This window comes from Procambarus clarkii, chromosome 85 (assembly GCF_040958095.1).
Source record: "Procambarus clarkii isolate CNS0578487 chromosome 85, FALCON_Pclarkii_2.0, whole genome shotgun sequence".
NCBI lineage: Eukaryota > Metazoa > Arthropoda > Malacostraca > Decapoda > Cambaridae > Procambarus > Procambarus clarkii.
In genome coordinates, this window is record NC_091234.1 from 19,591,332 (window position 1) to 19,617,736 (window position 26,405).

Genomic DNA, 26,405 nt, shown 5'->3' on the forward strand with positions numbered 1-26,405 from the left:
GCTCCTATTTATAACCACCCAATCCCACTCAAATACATGTCCAACCCACTTTTGAAACAATCGAGGGACCCCACCTCCACCACGTTACGCGGTAATTTGTTCCACAAATCAACAACCCTGTTACCGAACCAGTATTTACCCAGGTCTTTCCTAAATCTAAACTTATCCAATTTAAACCCATTGTTTCGTGTTCTGTCTTGTGTTGATACTTTTAATACCCTATTAATATCCCCTTTGTTATGTCCATTCATCCACTTGTAAACCTCTATCATGTCACCCCTAACTCTTTGCCTTTCCAGTGAATGCAATTTAAGCTTTGTTAATCTTTCTTCATATGACATGTTTCTAATTTGGGGGATTAACTTTGTATACTACACTAGACGTGTTCAAGTGAATTTATATCCATTCTATAATACGTTGACTAAAACTGAACTACATAATCTAAATGGGGCCTAACCAGAGCAAGATATAGCTGAATAACAACACCAGGTGTCTTGTTACTAACACTTCGATTAATAAATCCCTGTGTCCTATTATGAACATTTATGCATTGATTTTTTGGTTTTAAATTCTTACTAATCATAACTCCCAGATCCCTTTCGCAATCCGACTTTGTAATCTCAACACCATCTAGCTCGTATCTTGTAACTCTATCATCATTACCTAGCCTCAGAACTTTACATTTATCAGCATTAAACTGCATCTGCCAATCTTTTGACCATTTCAAAACCCTATTTAGATCAACTTGAAGTGATAGCGAGTCTTCTTCCGTATTAATTTCCCTACCGATTTTTGTATCATCGGCAAATTTGCAAATGTTGCTATTCAAACCTGAATCTAAATCATTTATATATATTATAAACAACAGAGGTCCCAGGACAGAGCCTTGAGGCACTCCACTTACATTTTCCCACTCTGACTTAACCCCATTTATACCAACTCTGTTTCCTTTGGTATAGCCATGCCCTAATCCAACTTAATATAGCACCCCCAATACCATGAGCTTCTATCTTTTTAATCAGTCTTTCATGTGGCACTGTATCAAAAGTTTTGCTAAAGTCAAAGTACACAACATCACAAACCCTACCACTATCAACTGCCTCAACTATGTTGGAATAAAATGATAGCAAATTTGTTAAACATGAACAGCCATTTGTAAAACCATGTTGTGAATCATTTATTAATATATGTTTTTAGAGATGAAGATGAATGGTATTTGGAATTATCGATTGAAGTAATTTTCCCACAATAGACGTTAGGCTAATTGGCTGATAGTTTGACGCAAGTGATCTATCTCTGTTCTTAAAAATTGGTACCACAATAGCAACCTTCCACAACTCTGGCACTCTGCCTGACTCGAATGATTTATTAAATATGGTAGACAGTGGCTCGCAAAGCTCCTCTTTGCATTCTTTAACCACTGCACTGCTCACCCATTTTCGGCAAAAATGTCTTGGTGCAATTCTCAAGGATATATTTGTTATTTTTATAATTGTTCAGGTAAAGTTAATGTCAAAATGTTTCCAAAGTTAACTATTTCCATTTCAAAACAGAAAGAGTAATGAAAACATTTAAAAATATTAAAATATAGCCTAATTAAAAAACAAAAAGCACAAATCTCAGAGCGCCTAAAGGCGCTTTGCGCAGTGCAGTGGTTAAGCACCCTGGCAAACACTTCATCCAGCCCTGGGGATTTGTTTGGTTTCAATTTCACTATTTGTTTAATAACATCCTCATCCTTATTAACATTTAATAACATACAGGTTTAGTCAACATTGCCATTGTTATGTTTTTTTGTTCGATTCTGGTAGCCCTTGCTCTAAATTTCCCCAGATTTGTATCTTCTTTTTTCTTCAATAATTGTATCTCTCCACCTTCTGTTACTAATCTTGGTACTGTATATTTTTAGTATTTTGGACACACTTGTGCACACCTATCCTACGCTACCTGGATAATGAGGTAATCCTCGAGCTTTGAGCTATATGTAATGAGAGTGAGTGAGGATGTGTGCGTGTGTGAATGTGTTTATATACATTTTGCAATGTAACAAAGTATATTTTTTATCCATTGATGTATCACTTAGAATGACAAAATGTAGGAAGAATGTTAAAAGTTATAAACTGGATTCATTGTAATTGTTTCTTTCTATATTTGACATTAGTGTTGAAAGTTTTTTTTTTACAAAGAATGTTTCTATGTGGAGAATTTGAAGTAATGAATGAGTATATATCCCATTACCGGTATATGAACACACACTGGAGAGTTAACAGAGTATAATCAATATATATTTCTCATTAAAGATTTTTTTTAAGCAAGTAACCATAACTTAAAACTGTATAGCAAATATAAACAAAATCAGAGATGGGCATTGGAACTGATACTGTGTAAAAGTTATTAGTGTCTCGGTTATTTAATTTTTTTAGCAAAATATTTGACTAGTTCCCATTTACAGTAAACCAAGTGGAGAGTTATGGCTCTATTTTTATGCTAGTGATCCAGAAAAAAGTTTGTATACCAGTTGAACACATTTTTATAAGTACTGTACAGTAATGAGCATTAAATATTGATCAGAAAGGTTACAGTATAAATTATAATTTTTCCTTAAAAAAATTAATATTAGTAAAATTAATGTATAATTTTCTAAAAAAAAAAAAAGTGTATCATATACATAATAAAACTATTGATTATTTTTAATTTCTTTAACAATTTACACTTCTGCGAGTAATCTGGTATAGATGTGAGTTTTGAAGTAACATAACAGTAATAACTTTGGTTATTTAGTGCCTCATTGCTTCAAGTAGTCTGGGATTACACCATACCTCAGTGTGGTGGTTGTACTCACCTAGTTGTAGACCCTGGTTTTGTGTAGTGCCTGAATGCTTGTACCCTGGGGGGGGGGGGGGGGGGGGGTCACAGTGCCTCAGTGGAAAAATATATGGATGTTCTGTTCGGACAGTCAAGGGAAGGCATTAAGTAAAATTGTCAATACACTGATAAAATAAAAGTACAACAAGGCAGTTAAGACGGTTCCGATCCAATAAGATTCTCAGATGATGAATAAGAATGTGTGGACAGGTTAAGGTATTTAGGAAATGTGTTCCAAAAGGATAATAATGGTGAAACTTAGAGGATAGAAAAGCTACATAGTACTAAATATTGGAGGGGAAACCTCAGATAGCCTTCATAAATAATGAGAGGTTTAACCACTGTGCTGCATTATAATATGACACCTCTGTGGTGTGCTTGAAAGTAAATAATTTAGTTTCTTATATTGTTAAAATGCATTCTATGTTCCCAGGAAACTAAACAAATATTGTACATGACATACTTTAGCCGTTATGGGGCAGAGAAGCTGAACAGTTTATGGACACTGAGTGAGTAGGCGCTCCGAGATGCTTGCCCCAGCAACCCCGTGTGGCGGCAGTTGTCGCGAATATAAATTTTTACCAATTTCAATTGCTCGTTAGTTTTTTCTCTACAAACTTTTGAATATTACAGAAAAAATTTAATGTGAGAAATGTATATAATCAAACGTGTGCAACATCGACTGGACTGGTTGATCAGTCCAGCAACCAGGAGGCCTGGTTGACGACCGGGCCGCGGGGACGCTAAGCCCCGGAAGCACCTCAAGGTAACCTCAAGGTAAGGTAACATTGCTATGCTAAATAATATGGTGCTCATATTGTGACACGTATATTATATTTCTAGCTCAACAGTTTTTGGTGTTAATGCACAAAACACACGTTATATATAACTATATTTTGTGCACCATAGCGAACCACTAATCTGGGTTGTTGAGAATTTATAATCTTGTAACAATTTAAGGTCGGCCTAACAACAGCGATGGGGACTGCTGCAAATACCTTATTACATAATTATTTAAATGTCTTTTTTTTCACTTTCATTTACTGTAATATTATTCAAAAGTGTGTAAATCGAGAAATTTATATATGGTAATCAAATGTGTGGAACATGGCTGTGCTCAAAAGTATGGTGCTCATATAGTGACGTGTATATTATATTCTTAGATAAAAAAAAAAACTTTCTCCTGTTACTGCACAATATTCACTATAAAATTTTGTTTGTACCATAATGAACTGAAAACCAGTTCTGGTGGATGTGGTGATGAAATCAAAACACAGCATAGAGCAAAACTATATAAGCAGATGACGCCAACAATCATGTGATGCAAGAAAATGTGCCCAATATTCTACACATCTCACTGACTAGCCACAGAACTGCTGTTATCACATTCCTGTCACAAAATCTCAAATACGAATCCATTTTCACAAGGTTATATTATGAAGGAGCACAAGGTCGTTTTATGATACGTAGAAGAAACAATAGCTGGGTGCCATCTCTCTCTACCTCATGCTGTGAATATCATAACTAACATTCTTTTCACTGATATCTGAATGTTGTACATAGTCTTAATCACAGTCGGAATCATCTATGACACTATTAATGCAAAATAATTGCAATTACATATTTTATTCATCATCAAGTGGTGCTGTGGCCCTTCTGCACAGCAGTGCCAAGAATTCCTGCTGCATGCACCAGCCTTGGTTGCCCTCGGTACCGAGGCTTTCACAGCCAGTAGATTTTTTTTTTCAAGATGGCATGTATTTACTCGAGTCCCGAGGCACAGGATACAAGTCCATTGTACCCGTGAGTTTTGAATCGTTCCCTACACCTAAAAGCATCTTAAGATGCTATGTGCAGTGGTTAAGAAAGTAGAAGCAAGATGCAGGGGTGCACACTCATTACAATTCTTTTCCATGAGCCCATCTTCTCGAGTTGTCACAATCTCATAAAAATGATGTACTAAATTAACCGATCCTCACCTAACCAAGAACTCAAGAACAGAAAATAACAGCCCATCAATTTTGCGAGCCACTATGCTCTATTATACATTATATTTTGGCCATTGGGGATTTATACGTAAAAAAAAGTGATGTATTCAAGAGGACCGGTTGTTTCTTCATATAACATTAGCTAAACTTTAATACAAAAAAGTATCAATAAAGTATTATATTAAGTATTAAATAATACTTGCTTAATAAGTTTAACACAAAATATTTGATGTATTAAAAAAATTCATATTACAGTATTAATACTTTTATTAAGTATTATTTAATACTACTTTAATTATTATTGATACTTTTTTTTATTAAAGTTTAGCTCATGTTACATGCAGAGGAAAGAACCGGTCCTCTTGAACAATAATAACACTGAAGATGAGAGTGATATCAGAAGGGAAGGAACGGAGACTCTGGATTGCACTGGTGAGAGCTTTATAAATGTAGTATGATGAGTCCCCAGTAGATTATATTGGTGATACAGTACTTTTTGTAAGACACACTAATAAACGTATAAAGTTTTTCAAGGTCTAGTAATGATCCTGCAGTTGCCTAGGAAATGGTTTGATTTTAATGTATTAGAGATGTTCCATGAGAACCAACTGAACAGTGTCTTAAAAGGCATTGTAACTATGAAGACTGTAGATGCAGACTGTAACATTAAGTTACTTGCATACAACTGAAAATGTGATTTCTTTAGAGTTTGTGTAAATTCATCTCATGTCAATATAATTTTGAAGATTAATAATAAAATATAAATTTTGAATTTCATTTTCAATTGATCCCCCAACGCTTAAGATCATATTTCTTAGCTACATAAATGTAAGAATATACAACTTGAAGTTGTGCTATTAAATATGATAACATTTCCAAAAATGTTGGCTCAATGATTCTAGCAAGAATCTTCTATATGCTATTTTTCACTTGGACCCATATCAACTTCCTTCCTGACATATTTCAAAAGCAGAAAGTTAATACCAATATGTAGAGGTGACTATATATTCCATGTAGAATGGAGGCAAGGCATTATCCTCTGTCAAGGGGACTGGGTAATCACGTCTGGCAATCTCATTGGTCAGCTAGGGCACTGTGGTGTAAATTGGTACTTCTTTCTTGGTCTTGTAGATGATAATTTACTTGCTTTGGAATATCCTATCAAAAGAAGGCACCAAGCTAGGGAGACTATGTAGCACCATCAAAATCACAGGAGATTCAAAAGGTGCTAAATATCACTAAGGATCCTAATATGAGAACAAAAGGCCCATGAGGCGAGTGATGTCGGATTCACCAAGGAGTTTATCGAAGGACAATGACTGAGGAACAGTCAGGAAGCAAGACATGAACATCCTGAAAATCAGGACATTCAACAAGATGTACGACCGTAAGAGGGACAATAAGGAGTAGGGCGTCACTCCATTAAGTGCCTGAAAGTTAAATGTGTATGGCCAATACAAAACCTTGCCAGAGCCATTTCCCACTACCTGTTAGTGTTAGGAGGAAGGCCCTGGGGACAAGCTACCCTTAGGAGCATGCAGTTTGCTACCAGTAACAGAAGATCAATGATCCTGCAAATGGGCACAGATTGAGGAATAAATGACAATGAACGGCTGTATTCTAATGATCAGAATACAGGAATCATAATGAACATTTTGTGACCAAAATTAGAAATGTACAACTTTTATCTCTAATCAAACATTAAATGCTTTTCAAGATTTTGTACTGATCACCACAAGCGTGGTGTATCAACAGTAGCCTCCAGCACTACATTCAACTATTCACAGAAAATACATTATGCAATTTGCATTTGCCTTGCACCATACAAAAAATGAATAATTGGTAAATATTTGGTAGCAATACAATACTGTAAATATAGAAAGTATTTTGGAAGGAATCTTGAAGTGAAAACGGTATAAAATATGCTTGCATCAGGGCGATGTAGGAGTGTACACGTCTCAAACCATCTATACAAATCGTCACAAAGTACATTTATAATGTAATCTGCATTTTCCTTCTAGCTTGAGGCAAACATTTAGTATCTAAATTATAAATTCTAAGTATTTCTTTCTGAATTAATGCTTAAAATTATTATGAAGGTTTCTCAACAATATCATGCTCCAGTACCATGAAACAAAACTGATAAGGGTTCAGGACGGACTGAAACATTGTCACTTTCTTTTCATTTCGTGTGTCGGTCAATTTATTTGTTTTCGGCCAATTTACTGTGACATTCTCTGAGTAGTGATCAATTTAGTTTCTAGCAGTATTGCAGTACCTTTATTTCATGTGTGGTGCATTATACAGTACAAAATTAAACAGCTTATCAAACCATAAATAATTTTAAATATAAATTTTCTAAAAATCCTTAACCTGAAGGCATGAATAAGATGGAAAATGGCTCTTGCCTGCTTAAAATGAGGTAGACAAGTATTCACATAATTCTTAGGAGTGTAATGAAGCTGCAAAATGTTGTATCAAATATATAGGGTGATTGTATACAAGAGATAAAGATAAACACAAATGAAATGCCTACAGCATCTGTCCTTGTAGTGTGTCAATCTTCTGGTTTAATTGTCATCCTTTGAGCAAAGATATTTTTGATCAAATTAATCTTCTTAATCATCAGGGAATTTCTTAACAAGATAATTGTGGACATTTTCATATACAATCATCATGATGCCAGCACCAGGTCCTAACCTCAACACCTTGGGTACCAAACCTTTATACAATGCACGGAATCTGCAAGAAATGTGAAAGTTAGTGCAAAGTATAAGTAATCAAACTGAAAGAAAATTTGTTTGGGTATATACCAGTAATATTTACAATGGTGAATGCTTTTGTGCGAGGCTACATTGTGTGCATGATGTAATTACTGAGCAAATGCCTAATGCCTCTGTTTTTTTATTATTCCCCCCCCCTCCATCAAATCCAAAAGCAGAAGATGAAATAAATATATTTACAAATAATATACAGTATCTGTTTAAAAAATGTAACTGTTCCTTCTGTTGACTTTTAAAATTAACCGAGTACCATATACTGCAATTAAAAATTAATGTTCATATGAATAATGACATGAGTGCAATACATAAAGAAATGGTTCTTCACACAAAACACCAGCGTTGAATGTAATGAAACGCCAATTTCTGGGTGAGCCCCGGAGGCTCCCTGAACCTGAAGAAGTAGGGCACTGACCAATGCCCTACCACCAGGTGCCAGGTGCCTGTCGCAGAGTTTTATTTGCCTACTGGGGACCACGAGCCAGAACCTGGCCCCTCAGAGAGGTGCTTCCTGCACCTCTGAAGGGCCAGAGAGCCCCTCAGTGGCTCTCTGGCTTATGAACACCACATTTAAAGTTAATCATACTTGCCACCAACCAGGGAAGGAACCCAGTCTATCTTTCCCTATCTTAACAGGCAAACCAAAACAGACCACTGCATGGTTAAAACCGAAACCGCAGCCCCAAAATTGCCAAAAGAACTCCAACAATGAAAATAAACCAAACTTTTGTGAAACTAGTACCCACTAGTTTACCCAACCACCCCCATTGTTTGTGGGGAGGAGGAAGGCGTACAGGGTCAGCCGGCCCGCCCCACATTCAGTTCTGATGATGATGATGATGATGATGATGACACACCAATGCCCAGGGGAGGGAGGGGTATCAGGGAGCCTCCAGGGCTCGCCCAGAAACCGGCATTTCATTACATCCACTGGTGGTTTTCTGGGGGGGAAGATTACCCCGTTGACTTACCAGGGAGGAGGCAGCACTGCAAGTATCAATTCGAAGATCAACCCATCAACCTCGACACACGTGTCGTGTGCCTAAAGGACCCCTTGGAAGCCAGCCAATTCATTCTTTGCCAGAAAGGAAGGAGCCGGCTGCAATCAAACAATATGGCCACCAGGGATAATGGAGCAAAACACCCGGCACTGGAGAAGAGCATGAAGCTCACCAACCCGACAACTGGAGGCCAAAGAAAACAAAAATAAGCCTTGAAATGAGGACCAAAGGAGCTACTATAAAATGAACAGAAGAGAGAAAAGAAAGAACCCGGTCCAGAGACCAGGCTGACTCAGGCGGCGTATTCACCTAGTTGTGCTTGCGGGGATTGAGCTCTGCTCTTTCAGCCCGCCTCTCGACTGCCATTCAATCAACTATTACTAATTTTTGTCCTTCCCCCCCTCCCCATACACACACCCAGGAAGCAGCCCGTAGCATCTGTAACTCCCAGAATTTACTGCTAGGTAACAGGAGCATCAGGGTGAAAAACTCTGCCCATTTTTGTTTCTGCCATCACCAGGAATCGAATCCGAACCCTAGGATTCGAGTCCAGAGTGCTATTCTCTCAGCTATCAGGCCCCCTCCCATATTTTGAGATAGGTGTATGAGAAGGCTGGAGGAAAAACAAAGTGCGAGAAAGTTTGCAAAATGGGGACGAAGAAGTGACAACCCTGAACGCAAGATGGAGCAGCTCTGCCAACGGCGCACAACAAGAGGCAACAGTATTCGGCATGAGCTGTCAATTGAGAAACGGCCTAGAAGCAAGTAATTATCAAAGAAGGCACCAAGCCAGGAAGGCTATGTAGCACCAAAACGGCAGAGAAAGGACAAAGCAATCAGCTTGGAAACCAAAGAACAATGACAAGGAGAAAAAATGGCGAAAAAACTGCCAAAGGACCTAATACTGTTGCCAGAAAAAATACTGCAGGTGGGACACCATCAGAATAGAACTGAATGTGGCGTGTGCCAGCTGACCCTTTATGCCTCCCTCCTACCCCCAAACAAGGAAAAAGATGGGAAACAAGCAGGCGCTAGTTTCATGAAATTCTAGTGGTTTGCTTCCATTGTTGGGGGGGAATTCTTTTGGCAATTTTGGGGTTGCAGTCTCCATTTTAACTATGCAGTAGTGTGTCTTAGTTTTGTCTATCTTTCTGCGTGCCTTTCCCGGTTGGTGGCAAGCATGTTTAACTTTAAATGTAAAGTGCTCATAGCACCTGCGCCTCTCTGAGTGGCCAGGCTCTGGCTCTTGGTCCTCAGTAGGCCAATAGAACTCTGACTAATGGCACCAAATAGTATGGCACTGATCAGTGTATGATACCTGTAGCTTACCAACATATAACCTACAATAGTCCATCATCCACTCACCCTTCTTCCCTGTAAACAATTGAAATGGATCTAAATGTTGTCCGGTACTTTATCTCTCCTGGAATAGGCTGTGGTCCTTGAATACGGCTCTTTGCTACATCAAAGGGAATGTTGATCAAGCATCCAAGTACACCGGCCACCAGCCCAATGAAGAATTTCTGAAGGTTTTGTTGCCACTTCTCCTGCAATGTTAGATTCAATTCAGAGGCAAGCTTTAAATCATAACAATAAAGATACTTGCAATAGACCTATTGACCCCTACAAGCAGCAGCAGCAGCTCATACATGTAACCTACACTTTAATCCAACAATCCCACATCCATTATGTTACTCAGTACAATAGTTTAACCCCTGCATTGCGCACCTGTTTTTGGCAAAAACTTCATGGTGCAATTGTTAAGGACATATTTTTGTTGCGTTTATAAATGTTCAGCTAAAGTTAATGTCAAAATGTTTCCAAATTCAACCATTTTCATTTCAAAACACAAAGAGTGATGAAGACATTAAAAAACATTCAAATATAGTTTAATTCAAAAAAATAGCACAACTCTCAGAACAAGATATCTTGGCCGGCGCAACACAGTGGTTAATAATATATACCTGGGAACGAATTGACAAAATATTATTTTTATGCAGGAGAGAGAGTGTTTAGTAAGCCAGAAAAGGAAATTCAATATTACAAATATGATAGCCGTATTTTTATTACCATTTGCGAATGATAACATTGAGAACACACCCAACAAGTCAGCTAGAAGGCTGCCAGGTAGGAGGGATAGCAGTGATGGTGCAGTCATATACAGTAATTACTACCTTACCTTGAGGTTGCCTTGAGGTGCTTCCGGGGCTTAGCGTCCCCGCGGCCCGGTCGTCGACCAGGCCTCCTGGTTGCCGGACTGATCAACCAGGCTGTTGGACGCGGCTGCTCGCAGCCTGACGTATGAGTCACAGCCTGGTTGATCAGGTATCCTTTGGAGGTACTATATAACAATGTTTTACCAGTGAATTGTGCATGTTAGTACTATAATGAAAACTAGGTACTGTATATCTATTACATTAACAGTAACAAGATGGCCTACCTTAGGCTGAGTTATTTTTGAGTTGACGGTGTGGAAAAACCCGAAGTACATCATATTGAAGAGGCCATTCCTTCCGATGGTGGCCGTGACACCTTTATTAAGGCCTCTAAATCCTAATCCTTGAGTCTTGACAATTTCTCGTGCAACTGCCCAGGTGCTAGGGGAAACTTTGTGCTTTGATCTGAAGACAAAAATATTTACTACATTTACAAGTAACTATTACAAAATTTATTAAGAATAACTTTTGTTAAACAAAACCTACATGGAATTTTTTGTACACAACTGGATGGGAATACAGTTCCTAATTATCTCTCTATACAACAGGATGGGAATACAGTATTACACCTGGTTATCTTGGTATACAACTGGATGGGGATACAGTACCAAATTATCTTGGTATACAACAGATGGGAATACCTAATTAACTTGGTGGAAAAGTTTAAAGATACAGTATAATAAACATTCAGACAACATTGGTTTTGTGCTTTCCTTTTGTTATATTTAACCCAATTCAAAACAGTTAATGCTGCTCTACAAAAGTTAGAATGGATAAAAGATTATTACCGATATTTGACAAATCTGCCCGAGTATAAGCAATGTCATGGGTGGAAAAGCATCACCAGTTTTTGTTCTACATTGTGGCTATTGAGCTTGAAGCTGTTACCCTGTGTGTGTGTTACACTGGACCTTTTAAAGAAGTGGCCTGGATTAGAGACATCAGCTTACTCGTGCCATGTTTGCAGAGCAGAGTCCCGAGGCCCTCAACTTTTTCTGGTGCGAGTGCTGACTTACATACAGTACTTTTATTTTCCCTTTTTTTTACCATAGTTTCTACTACTTGCTGAGCAGCTTTTTATGGCTGGTGGACCATTCATGTGAGGTCTTTTTTTCTTTTTTCAGCCTGCTGGTGTGTTCTCAACTCACATTTGGGAATTCTGGGATTGAACCCAAGGGTGGGATAAAAGTGGTTGGGTGCATTTCCTATAATCCTATAATGGCGGCCTCGTAGCCTGGTGGATAGCGCGCAGGACTCGTAATTCTGTGGCGCGGGTTCGATTCCCGCACGAGGCAGAAACAAATGGGCAAAGTTTCTTTCACCCTGAATGCCCCTGTTACCTAGCAGTAAAATAGGTACCTGGGAGTTAGTCAGCTGTCACGGGCTGCTTCCTGGGGGTGGAGGCCTGGTTGAGGACCGGGCCGCGGGGACACTAAAGCCCCGAAATCATCTCAAGATAACCTCAAGATAATCTAATTCCCGCTGTTCACCTAGCCATAAATAGGTACCCCTTGAGTTAGTCAGCTTGTTGTGGGGTTGCATTCTGGGAGGTCACAGCAGTTTGACCTGGATGGAAGGGACCTCAATATAAGCCTAACATGTATATATACACTGGCTGCCTGTCCCCCTAACACAATGAGTTATTTATTATTTTTATTTAAATTATTTTATAAGGACTTGCATTTTCAGTATAAGAGTGTACCAGTTTTTGAGACTTTATAAAAAGTTCACGAAGATAATTTTGAATCCAGTTGAAAATTAACAATTTCTGAATCCCCTTGGAGGTTAATACAACCACACAAATTTATGAAAAAAATTATTATTGGGAGAAATATTCAAAATGACTTTTTGTAAAGTGAAGTCAATACTTCACAATACAAGCACAAAACTTACTATCCTGGAGCACAATGATCTACGTCCTGAACTCGTGATGGAGGATACCAGGTTTGATCCCCCTGGGTGGGACATAAATAGTTGGGTATGTTTTCCTTCACCTGATGCTTCTGTTCACCATATATCTATTTACCATGTAGTAAAATAAGTACCTGGGAGTTTGGCAACTGTTGAGAGTTACATCCTGCAGAAGGTCAATAGGGAGGAGGTCACAAGGTCAGTAGGGGGAGGGGGACCTCGACAAGCTTAAGTAGAGGCGTCCTCTTCCTGATAGTGGGTATTGAATTTCCTGTTGGCCTCCACATTATGATAAATCTTTCATCTTCAAAACAGCATTACATACACAAAATTTACTCTAGTTAATGGTTATCTCGACCTGGCTCATCCGAGAGATTTAGTTATGGGAGCCGGTCACCCAAGCAGACAGCACGCTGGACTTGTGATCCTGTGGTCCTGGGTTCGATCCCAGGCGCCAGCAAGAAACTATGGGCAGAGTTTCTTTCACCCTATGCCCCTGTTACCTAGCAGTAAAATAGGTACCTGGGTGTTAGTGAGCTGTCACGGACTGCTTCCTGGGGGTGGAGGCCTGGTCGAGGACCAGGCCGCGGGGACACTAAAAAAGCCCCGAAATCATCTCAAGATAACCTCAAGAGATGGCCATTGAAGGCAATATTTGAAGTGAATGACTTAATTGAGGGGTTACTGTAAGCAACTGAACATGCAAGACTTACCTATTGGCTTGTTGTGCAACTTTGACAACTTCAAAAGGGTTAACTAGAATGGCTTCAGTAGTTCCGGATCCCAATCCAGCTAAGAAATACGTCTGGAAAAAATGACAATGTTATATTTTTACTCTTTCGATTGAAATATAAACATGTTATATCTATTACAAATTCCTCCTTACACCATTCCCATTTATATCTGGTAAGACTGGCAGCCTACACTATGCAGAGGTCATAACAAATAAAATATGCAGTGTACAAATGCATTGTAAAGCACTGGGTAAGACTGACAAACAGTACTAACAAATGGCACCTAACTAAGCTCCATTTATTTTTTAAACTATTACCCTTTTAAACAACTTTATCTGCATTTAGTTACCACTGTATATATTTAAGAATGACTAGCATTTTATTTTTTAATAAATATTTCAAAGATGGAAATATTACCACAAACTGATCTAACTCGGAAAATATCTCGAGATACAAATAATGGAATATGATTATGTTAGTGTTGTGTAAATGCGCACACACCATGCACACTCGTACATTTTTGGCTACCTGATGTAAACTTTATTTCACTGTACGAAGTATGTTAAATAAATTAAAAATCCTGATGCTGTACCAAATTTGGAGGGCACACATGCAAAATGTTGTAAAAAGATCCCAATTTGAGATTCAAATTAAAATTCTGCTAATAGAAACAATTGTCAATGATTAGATGCTTGGTGGCCATAGATGCTTAATGGCCATAAAATCTAGAAATTCCTGGCAGGGAAGGGAAAATCCAAGATATTAGTACTTGCACTCTAATACAGTAGTTTATAATGTACAATAAAACCATACCAAAAAATTGAAGGATTGAACTTATGCATGTGCATAAGTTCAACCCTTAGGTTATGGGGTTGAGACACACACACTCAGATGCCAATTAAGCTAGAACAGGGGACTTTTAGACCTGCAGATTTGTAAACCTCTTGCTGGAGACATTCATGTATCAAGATGTTAAACAAGCTACGAGGATGAGGGAAGGGGGATGTTCCCTCCATCCTGGATTTGGTATTCACCAGGAAAGACGGAGAGATACAGTATATGGCATTCAGTACCTTTACCCCTTGGGCAAAAGTGATCATGTCCTTTTGGGAACAAAGTAAGCAATGCACTATAATATAGGAGGGAATAATTAAGTTGAAGCAGTTGAAAAACCTGATTTCAGGAGAACCATGGGGACCTCTGAAAGTTCTTTAAGAAACTTGATTGGAAGGACTTGCTATCGGGCAAGGAAGTAAATAAGATTTGTCAAGTTTTGTGAAATATATGATAAAGGCAAATTTTTTTATATCAAAACAGATGTAGAAGTAGGAAACAGGATTGGTTCAACAGAAATTGTGAGAGGGCCAGAAACCAAAAAAACACAGTTGAATGTAATGAAACACCATTTTTTGGGCAAGACCCAGAGGCTCCCCGGAACTATCCAGACTGATATGTAACTATTAGCTTTCTGGCATCAGTCAAATTGCATGGAGTTCTTGCCTACCGGGAAAAACGAGCCAGAATCTGGCCCCCCTCAGAGAGGCACAAGGAGCGATGGTCTATAGAAACCCCCGGTGTGGTTGGGAGTATTCTATGTCTGCTATCGACCAGGTCTGGCACCCAGAAAGGTAGGCACCCCAAAACAAACCCATATTCTGGTGAAAATATTGCTACTAAAAGCCGAACGAGTGGACAGAACTCTTGAAACAAAAATTAGCAAACAAACATGACGTCACGTTGCTGCGCCACTGTCTGTGCAACCCCCCTGGGGAAGAAGGGGGAGCACCAGACCCTCGCGCCGGCAATCCAACTGGCAGTTCTTAGGCTGGATGTCAAAAACATCCGAAAACATCGTCGACCAGAGGGAGGGAGGGATACCGGGAAGCCTCCGGGTCTCACCCAGAAAATGGCATTTCATTACATTCAGCGCTGGTTTTCTGAGGAAACCCCATCGGCTCCCTGGAGCTAACTACCCAAAGACAAGGAAAAACACAGGGACTTACCCAGAGGTGGTCAGTCCTAACTCCTCAATGCGAAGTCAAGACAACTGGCTGCAACAGCTGACCCAATGTAGTGCAGGCCCTACCAGATCCTGGGACATTGACAAGGAAGCGAGTGGCCAGGATCTTGTTCGACCTCCAAAAACCCAGTGCTTGAATGTCAAATATAGACTGCAGGCTGGCTAGACTTAATAACCCTGTGGATGACCTTGAAGACCCGAGACCGGGAACATGGAAGGAGGGAAACAGGGTCAACCCAAAGTGCATCCCCAGCCACCGAAGCCATGGCTCGCAAATAATGGCGGAGAGCTGCAACTGGACACAACACATGATGCACACCCGGCCTGACTAACCAAGCATCAACAACCCAAGAACCCCACCGAAAAGCAGCAGACTCATTCTTCATCAGAAAAGAAAGATAACTTCAAACGAACAATCCTACCACCAGGACCGAAGGAGCAGAAATCCCTGCGCCGGAGGAGAGCATGAAGCTTCCCGACCCGATCCCCAGAAACCAATGCCAACAGGAAGAAAGAGCCTTAGACAAACCAATCCTGAACCGAAGGGATCACTACAAACTGAGGAGAAGAGAGCGAAGAGAGAGCTCCCCAGTACAAAGACCAGGACGGCTGAGTAGGCTGGAGGTGAAACAATGCACGAGACAGCTTGCAGGTCATGGCAGAAATAACATCAATATCGAACGCAAGCTGGAGCGGCTCTGCCAATGCCACACGATATGAGGCGACAGTCCACGGCATAAGATGATGGTCCTGGAACAACTACGAATGAAAGGACAAGACAACCCAATCAGAGACCGAAGTACATCTTTGCAATGATAGGAAAAACTGAAAGGACCACCAGGAAACTTCATACTGCTGCCGAGATGAAGCACGCAGGTGGGAGACCAACAACGAAGCCGCCTGCACCCCATACAAGTGATGATAGACTCGAGTTAGACTCGAGTGCGAAGACTCGAGGAGAAGAACTAACCAGCCTCGTACCGGGCTGGACCGATCTACTGAAAGAGGCAGTCGCAGGAAGACCCTGGGGTTCAGATACTGAGCAAGCAGCGCCTGAAACCAAGGCCGGGCCGGCCACCAAGGAGCCAGAAGGACAACTCTCCCCTGGTAAGTCTCCAGGCGAGCCAGGACCAACAGCTGAACTGAAGAGGTACAGGTAACCCCACCTCGCCCAGTCCTGCCTGAAGGCGTCAACCTCAATGGCCTCGCAGTTGGGGAAGGGCTCCACATATACCGAGAGATGCCTTGACCACGCGACATGAAGAGATCCACTTCCAGAGGCCAGAACGTCTGGCAGAGCCAACTGAACGAGTTGGCATCGGCCATTCATTCCGTGGACAGAGAAACGAACCGAGACAGGCCATCTGCCATGACATTGGACATCCCACCCGAACGTGAACTGCCAGGAGAGCCAAACCACAAGAAATCAGCCGACAAGTCACCCGAAGCAACCAGCCCCAAAGAGCCAAGAACCACATGGAACCCCCTCGGTTCAGACAATGAACCACCGGGAAACAGTCCGAACAGAGCTATATCATCGATCAGTGATCACACAGTTAATTTGTTTTCTTCAATGACTAAAGCAGACAATATGTTAAAAAAAAAAAGCCAATGATCCATAAATATTCACATAACAGTTAAAACACTGTTGAAATAACTGTCAACAAGATGATAATCACTTGACACAAGGTGCCAGAAACAGGTCACTAAGCGTACATCAGCCAGACGAGAGTGGACGTGTGGTGGTGTTGACTACACCAATATTACAAATAAAAACTATGGGTCCTATCTATTATCAAAGTTGTTTTCAGAACAATTCACTTGTTAGTACTCTACTAGCATTTTTTATGCTACTTTACTAAAAGTCGTTGACAAGTCCAACTACTAACTAACCTTGAACAGTTACTCCACAGCTACATATGTTGCATGCCGAATTCTTTAGCCTTGGTGTATCTGTTTAGTATTTCAAAACAGCTTCCTTAGCAATTATTGGGTAACATTATTAACCTTAGATGCTATTCAAACTTTTAGATATATAACCTAGACTAATAAACATTTAACACTATAAACTGCATGGTACTTTACTGATGGGAAAATATTAGCTTAAATGCTTACACTTTACAGTGAAAAACCTCTAATGTTAACATTTCAACAGAAAGCTATTAATAATACTATGACAAAGAGAAATAATGTTCATTAGTATTAGAATTCTTTAGAGGAAAACAGTGTATCACCGTACATGACGACGAACACAGCAATACTCACCGTTGGTGTTGGAGTTCCACACATCTGTTTGTAGATTTCAAATGTAAGAAACTGAAAGAAAAATAGTTTTTGACATGCTGTTGCATCACTCTTAACAACACTCAATCACTGGGTACAGTACAATACATGCATATGAATTGTTAGAGAAAATTAGTCGCCTACAGTACAATAACAAAATTCAAACCAAAACTAAATAAACTGATGGCATCTATGCCTTAGAACTTAGAACTTAGAACTTATTAGTAGTACAGTACTGTAACTAGAAGCAGTATGCTTGTACAGTACATGTTTTGAAGGTGCACACATCATCAAACTGCACAATGTTGACTCTCAGTGCAAGCAAGTGGCAACCCATTTAGCACACAGAATTTGTGTCTTGACAAGATGAATGAAATATACTGTATAGCAAAAATTCTACATGAAACTGCCCTTTCAACTTACCCAAGGCAGACACTCTGATGCAATAAGGGTATTTGCATGCTTTAATTAATTAGCAGATTATGTTAGCCATTTCATTTTGGGTACCTGGTAGGGTCTCCCATGTCAAACTGGCTGCTAGAGAGAAGCCTCACTAAGGCTTACTAATAGGACTTTCACATACATGTTGCCAGCAAAGTCTGCAAGAAGGGGTAAACTCATAGGACTGCTCCGGGTTAGATGACTGGGTTGCTGGTCAGAGGGTGTTCAAGATACGGGGATTAAACTCTAGCATAATCAAACTTTATGAGAAGGACCTTCAGTGGCTCCTTGATGGGACGAGGGAACCCCCGAGGATCATTTCAGAAAGAGGAGTTTCATTACATTCCACACTTGATTTTGTATCACAGGCCTCTACAGTATGAAAAGGTTCCTTGGGAAGAGTTACTGCATCTGATGCAGCTACCAATGTCCCCCACATCTTCTAGAAAACAGTGGCCTATAATTTCAGGGCATAACCCATGAAAAAGCCATACTACACATTCTGTTCTCAACTCCTCAAAATAATGACAACTTGGCTACTTCCACAACCCATATGAACACGAGTGCAAAATTCCCCTCCCCCTCCCCAATAAATTACTGGCATATCAATATACTGTATTCTCTACAATAGAATGAATCAATAAAGAGCACAAAACATAACCGATATATCGCTATGGTTATATATAATTGATTAATTGCCCGAGAATATCAAAACTAGAATAACATACCTTTGAACCATTTGAATATCTATAGAGAAATAAGCACAACCACAAATCTACTGAATTTCATTATGAAAACCTTCAACTGTTCAATAAGATAACAGGTTTAGCAGGACAAACTCTGAATCAAACTCAGACAAAACATGAAAATAATTGCAAAACAAACAGAAACATGAACATTTTGTAGCTTCTTCCTGATGGTGGCTCGCGTGAGAACACCTGCCTACACACAAGTACAACAACAGCAAAGACAAAGCTAGGCTGGGACTGACCCAAGGGAAGTAGGTGCCAAGACTGTATACATAAGGTACATTGGCCAATGGTAAGCTAGAGCAGGAAGAAAATAAACTGCCGGCACCCAAGTAAGGGGAACCAGAACCCCCAAAATCCTGAGGGAAGATTTTATACAGGATTTTATAAATATACATGGTGAAAGCAGAGGGTTAAGAGCACAAAGAAGCTGGAACACCACTGGCACAATGGTAGAAAGCAAGTTAGCGGACTAACCTTCACTACTCAGGAGACAAAGTGTATGACACAAGTACAGTATGTAAATAAATACGACAGCCTAAAACGGGAAATGCCAGCATCCATCTTCAAACCCACTGTTGCATGAATTGCAGCCACCAGGTATAATTATATAATAATACTCTTTATTTATATAAAATACATTTGATACATGATAGAGAAGAATGCATAGGTACACAATAATATAATGCCACTAATATGAAGAGGGCATAACTTAACATAAATACTGCAAATTATTTGTAAGTTTAACAGGGATAACACTTAATGGATGGGACCCCACAAAAAGGCAGAAGTTGACTGGCAAGGAAAATAAACCAATGCTTTAACAAAGGACTGGGAGCCGGTCGGCCGAGTGGACAGCACGCTGGACTTGTGATCCTGTGGTCCTGGGTTTGATCCCAGGCGCCGGCGAGAAACAATGGGCAGAGTTTCTTTCACCCTATGCCCCTGTTACCTAGCAGTAAAATAGGTACCTGGGTGTTAGTCAGCTGACACGGGCTGCTTCCTGGGGGTGGAGGCCTGGTCGAGGACCGGGTAGGACCACTAAAAAGCCCCGAAATCATCTCAAGATAATCTCAAGAAGATAAGAAGGAGAAGTACGTCTCCTAAACAGAATGTGAAACTCAACACAAGGAGCAGTATCAAATGACTAACAATATGGTCAGAAAACAGAACCCTCCAAAGAGGGAGCAATCTGCAAATGAGGAGAGAACAAGTCATGAACACCCAGACAAGGTGCCACCCCACCCACAGAGGAGCATGAAATGGTCCCACAAGAAGGAAAGCTCCAGCACCCAAGCCAAAAGATGAGAGGCACCTGCTCCTGGCAAAGCATGTCAGCACAAGGCAGCATCACTGACTCCAGGTGCGAAAGAAACAAAAATACATACATACGTACATTAAAATGTGATAAATTATACTGTATGAAACTGATTGGAAAAATAATAATGAAAAATTCCTTACTATGGTATTGGTCTCATGCATTTACAAAGTAATTAAAAAGAATTGATTTACGGAGTTGCACTCGAAAGCCGATTTTGCAACTGAAGCCCACATGTGTTTGAGGGTGCATTAAATAATGTCACTATGCTGTGACATTATTTATTAATTATTACACAGGCATTACAAATTAATAATATTTGTACATGTACTGGTACATAAAATTAGTAATATTATACTAACAAATTATGTTTGTACAAATTATTCATTAGCATTATATTCACACCAAAGAAAATTACATTTTCTCTTGTCTTGCTAGTTTGACTTTCAGATCCATTTATTACAGGCTCAGGTAACACGTCATAACCCGACTGCTTCTCTGTCACAGTAAAATATTGTATGCGTAACAATCGGCATTTACAACAGAAAAATCTGAATACTGCATTCTGTGTCCAGCAGTTTAAAGGTTAACTGAAGACAATGATTCTTAAGTGAAAATAAAACAAATAATAAAGAAAATGGCTTCATATATTAGTACTGTACTGTTAAAACCCCCAAACCACATAACACACCATGAACATAAAGCTTATGTACATCTTGAGGTTATCTTGAGATGATTTCGGGGCTTTTTTTAGTGTCCCCGCAGCCCGGTCCTCGACCAGGCCTCCACCCCCAGGAAGCAGCCCGTGACAGCTGACTAACACCCAGGTACCTATTTTACTGCTAGGTCACAGGGGCATAGGGTGAAAGAAACTTTGCCCATTGTTTCTCGCCGGCGCCCGGGATCGACCCTGGGACCACAGGATCACAAGTCCAGCGTGCTGTCCGCTCGGCCGACCGGCTCCCCAAAAATGCAAAAAATCAAATGCGATTTAATTATAAAAATTAAGCAAAGACATTCAAGAAAAATCCTCCATGCCCAGTACAATAAGAACAATGAACTTTAAAACTTCCAGTAGAAGTTTACAAAGCCCTAGGACAAAAATGAATTCTATGATCACCAGGTAGGCAAGTGTCAAATTTGAGGTGCAGTAATTCAGTTGATGCATTAGTAAAATATATGGAAAAAACTTGCAGCAGCAAATTTCATTCTCATTGCCAAATATTTATTCTTTCTGTGAATATAATGAACTCTAAAGTATGCAGTGCCCTGCTATGTACCAAGAAATATTTTTATACAGTACAAGTATTTATGTAAAGTGAAACCAATACATGGTAAAGATTTTTCCTTAAATAATTAATTACTCCAAAACTTGTAAAAAAAAATATCTATGAAGCTACTACTATGGTCGTACAGCACCCAAAAGCAATATGGCATGCCACATATTTGCACATCCTGTGTATATCTCAAGTCTGAAGTGAATTCACCCAGGTGTTTTTACACATACAAAACTGTTAATGATCTTCCAAATGAGGGCATTTTATTATAGTTAATATGAAGAAAATTTCACCCATAAAACCAGTTAATACAGGCAAAACATTAGCTAAGAATACTTCTGGAGCCTTGAAATTTGTTTTTCTTTTACAGCTATAGTATTTAAGTCCAATTTATTATATTAATAAAAAAGATCAAAGTTACCTTAACAGCACGCTTGGGTGTCTCGACCAAAACTGGAGGCAAGACACCTTTATAGAGAGACAAAAGCCCTTCATTCTTAGCCATCTTGCGCATGCAGTCAAACACTGAAGTGTAGTAGTTTGGGTCACCTGGAACACCTGTAGTTTGAATCTGGAACCTGGTTTTGACAACATCCAGAGGATGCATGATGCATATCTCAGTGAAGCCTGTAAGTTAAGAGACCAAAATTAGACATTTTCAAAAGGTGATTTTTAGACTAAATAGAGTTACACAGAGAAAAATGACACTAATGTGATATATACCAACGAGCAAATACACTGGGGCTGTGAGGTAATGCGAACCCACGACCAAGGCATTGCCAGCTGTATACTCTACCACTGTACTACCTCAGACTCGATAAAAGTCATAGTATAAAAACTATGACTTAACAAGTCAGCGGTGGAACAGTGTTACAGTATTCCCCTAGTTGCGCTTGCATGGGTTGAGCTCTGCTCTTTCAGCCCGCCTCTCAACTATCAATCAATCAACTGTTACTAAACCCCCCCCCCCAACACACACACACAGTATGTATGCTGGCAATGCCTTTGTCGCAGGTTCACATCGCCTCACAGCCCCAGTGGACATTCGCACTAAATACAGTAGTACTGTATTAAGAGACTGGCAACACTAGGCCACTTAAGTGTGAATTTCTATACAAAATAAGCATGCCACTACACACAGAGATCACACTAACGTGATGCATCAAATGAACAAATCCACAAGGGCCGTGACGAGGATTCGAATCTGCATCTGGGAGCATCCCAGACACTGCCTTAATCGACTGAACCCTGTCGTAGCTCAGTCAATTATGGCAGTGTCCGAGATACTCCTGGACGCAGGTTCGAATCCTCGTCACGGCCCTTGTGGATTTGTTCATAAGCATGCCACTGAATGAAGCACTTGGAACCAAGAAAGTCAGCCAGTTAAAACAATCATTCAATTTCAAATACAATACCAAAGAGAACTAATGGCCGACACTACTGTACCTGCAGATCCTCCTGCAGCCAAATTAAAGGCCACAGTCTTCAGATTCAGACTACTCTTCTTTTCCTTCGACATCCTGAGAGTTGTCACAGATACTGTATATGCTGAAAAAAAGGTTTAGGTAAATCAATTACAGTACATACTGTATAGTGTATATAATTTATGGATGTAACAAAATAGTAAGTAAAGTTAGAGATTCCTATGGCAATGGATAATTTTAAATAACAAGCTCAGGTACACACACAGCAATGACCCACTACCACATTCTGTACAATGGATTACAAAGTATAAATCAAGTGCTAGCCGAGATCTAACATGCTCATCTCACAGGATGGTTAGTCATACTGTACAAGGAATAGGGAGTAATGTTTGAGATGCAAGTTCAGGTAACTAGTCTGCATTTGCAAACTTTGGGTAGATCTCGAAAATACCTTCCAATATTCAAAAGCGCATGAAGTACAGTACGTAGTTACAAAGCTCTAAGTATCACACACCATTTTATCCAAAATCATTGTGTACTCGCCTATATGTGTGCCTGTAAGATATAATTTTAGCTCTCGGAGCCCCACCTTTCCAACCACCGGTTGTCTAATGTAATGACACCTGACATTTTCTATCATCAATTTTTAAAAATATATATGGAGTTCACTTCTACAACCTGCTTGTTTAGTTAATTTAATTAATTTTCTATTTTCTTACTACTATCAAGCTTAAAAAAATGCTATAAACCCAGAACTAAACCTCTTATCAAATATCCATGCCAATCATCACTTTAATGATCAAAATTGCAGGTATTATACAGCAAAGGATGTATTACCACAATCATAATGTTTCTGTAATTAACTTTAATGTAAGACCTCTAAGCAAACACTTTGATAATGTTAGTGCCCCAATTCAAACATTTGACAACAAATTCACCTTTATTATACTTACTGAAACATGGTTGAAAGAGGATACAACACAACTCTAACATATTGTTAGAGAGTTCAGTTGTAGTACAGTAGAGTACAATGGAGAGAGAGTAGAGTACTCTCTACTGTACTTGGCAATTCACAACTGTCGACCAAATTATAGAGGTGGTGGTACTGCTCTTCACTACCACCAAGAACTGACATGCTTAAAAGTAATTAGAACTACTTTTATCTATATCTTTGAGATATATCTTTATATATCTTTGCGCGTTTCAGAGTCAAGGGCGCCGAGGCTGACCTGACTGTGGGAGCAGTTTACAGAATTCCCAACACTGATGTTTGCTGAATTCAACTCCAACCTTAGAAATCTAATACTAGCAAACAAACTTAATAAAAACCAACTAATATTTTCAGAGGATCTTAATACTGACAACCTACCTTGAGGCTACCTAGAGGTGCTTCCGGGGCTTAGTGTCCCCGCGGCCCGGTCGTCGACCAGGCCTCCTGGTTGCTCAGGAGCTGCCCCTTGAGCCTGATAACCCTCAAGTTGCTAGTTTCCTTAACTGTATGAATTCCTACTTGCTCATAATCTTAATCACTAAACCTACTAGAATTACTGATACGACTGCCCCTTGAGCACACCTGTACTAACATAACCTCTCCACTTACTTCAGGGATAATCACTGATAGGACCACAGACCATTACCCCACATTTCTTCTAACCAACATTAATAAACCACCTCTTGATACAATGAAGATAAGCTTTAGGCTGCACAATGAAACTTCTATAGGCAACTTTAGTGCTGTTGTTGCTGTTAATATCAATATTTAGCAGTCTCCGTGGTGTAGTGGTAAGACACTCGCCTGGCGTTCCGCGAGCGCTATGTCATGGGTTCGTATCCTGGCCGGGGAGGATTTACTGGGCGCAATTCCTTAACTGTAGCCTCTGTTTAACGCAACAGTAAAATGTGTACTTGGATGAAAAAACGATTCTTCGCGGCAGGGGATCGTATTCCAGGGACCATAGGCTTAAGGACTTGCCCGAAACGCTACGCGTACTAGTGGCTGTACAAGAATGTAACAACTCTTGTATATATCTCAAAAAAAAAAAAAAAAACTGAAAGACTGAATTATGTAACATAGGGAACATCACCCTAGCAGTGCAAACATTTTTTTTCAGAAAACTCTGAACCTCTATAATATCCACTGTCCAATGCTAACAAATAGCAAGACATAATCAAATATAGCCAGACATTATCACTATAACTATAGCAAGTATGTTTATTTACCAATATGTTATAACATGCAAATATGACAGTACAATAATCATAAATAAGACATAACCAAATGCCAAAAACTTCGCTGAATTTTAAAATCCAGTTAGAAAAAATCTTCAGGGCAAATGTGGGGGGGGGGAGGACCTTTGACAAGCCGCCAGCTTCCTGTCCTAGTCAATGCCACTAGTGCCGGTCGGCCGAGCGGACAGCACGCGGGACTTGTGATCCTGTGGTCCTGGGTTCGATCCCAGGCGCCGGCGAGAAACAATGGGCAGAGTTTCTTTCACCCCATGCCCCTGTTACCTAGCAGTAAAATAGGTACCTGGGTGTTAGTCAGCTGTCACGGGCTGCTTCCTGGGGGTGGAGGCCTTGTCGAGGACCGGGCCGCGGGGACACTAAAGCCCCGAAATCATCTCAAGATAACCTCAAGATAGTGTGTTAGTAGTCCTTGGGTATATTCAGGGGAAATATATCATTAAGGTCGGGGGGCGGCGAGGTCATTTGCCCGAAACGCTGCGCGTACTAGTGGCCTTACAGGAGTGCAATTACTGTACTATGCTATGTATTCTCACAAACCCAATGTACCTTCTTGTATATAAATAAAATAAATAAAAATAAAAATAAAATTTGCAGTTACGAGAGAAAGTAGAACAGGCGAAACTTTACTCATGAATCATAATGGAATAATTATGAAGTACAAGAATGCAATAACTCTTGTATATATATATAAATAAAAAATATAATTTATTCACAAAGTACAATGGATTGGTGAGATTACACAAGATTGGTATTTTTACATTCACGTAAATGTCACAGGTGATTAATCTAACATATCAAGTAACATGAAAACGTCCATTGTAGCAAGGTGTTATATCAGACAGTCAACAACAGCTGTAACAATGTAACATTGTTACTAGTGTAACAATGTAAAAATAGCCATAAATACCTTAGAGAGAAAAGGTAGCCGTAAACAGCTAATGTCAGAGGTGTATTCTCTCACACTACAGCCCTAGCAACAGCCAGTAGCCTCCTGCTTGTCATGGTAGGGTGGGCTGGGCGTGTCGCCGGCATCATCCTCACCATACAGGTCCCTGTGAGGCCCTAGCTGGGGTAATATACTTAGTTTACGTTGAAGAAATAGTTTACATTCTGTCCCCTTTTCACGGTGGTTAAAAACCATTCACGTACCG

At 39.8% G+C, this 26,405-nt stretch overlaps 1 protein-coding gene across 1 annotated transcript; it reads right to left on the minus strand.

The window, feature by feature from the left end:
• Positions 1–7,119: 7,119 nt before the first annotated feature.
• On the minus strand, positions 7,120–26,401 carry LOC123746680 (mitochondrial 2-oxodicarboxylate carrier). Its single transcript, XM_045728352.2, has 8 exons — positions 26,162–26,401; positions 23,030–23,131; positions 22,005–22,210; positions 17,781–17,831; positions 13,475–13,566; positions 11,075–11,255; positions 10,000–10,181; positions 7,120–7,595 (listed from the first exon to the last, which is right to left on the minus strand). Exons 2-8 carry the CDS (start codon positions 23,100–23,102, stop codon positions 7,472–7,474), a joined length of 909 nt encoding a protein of 302 aa, XP_045584308.1. The 5' UTR covers positions 23,103–23,131; positions 26,162–26,401; the 3' UTR covers positions 7,120–7,471.
• Between the last annotated feature and the right edge of the window lie 4 nt (positions 26,402–26,405).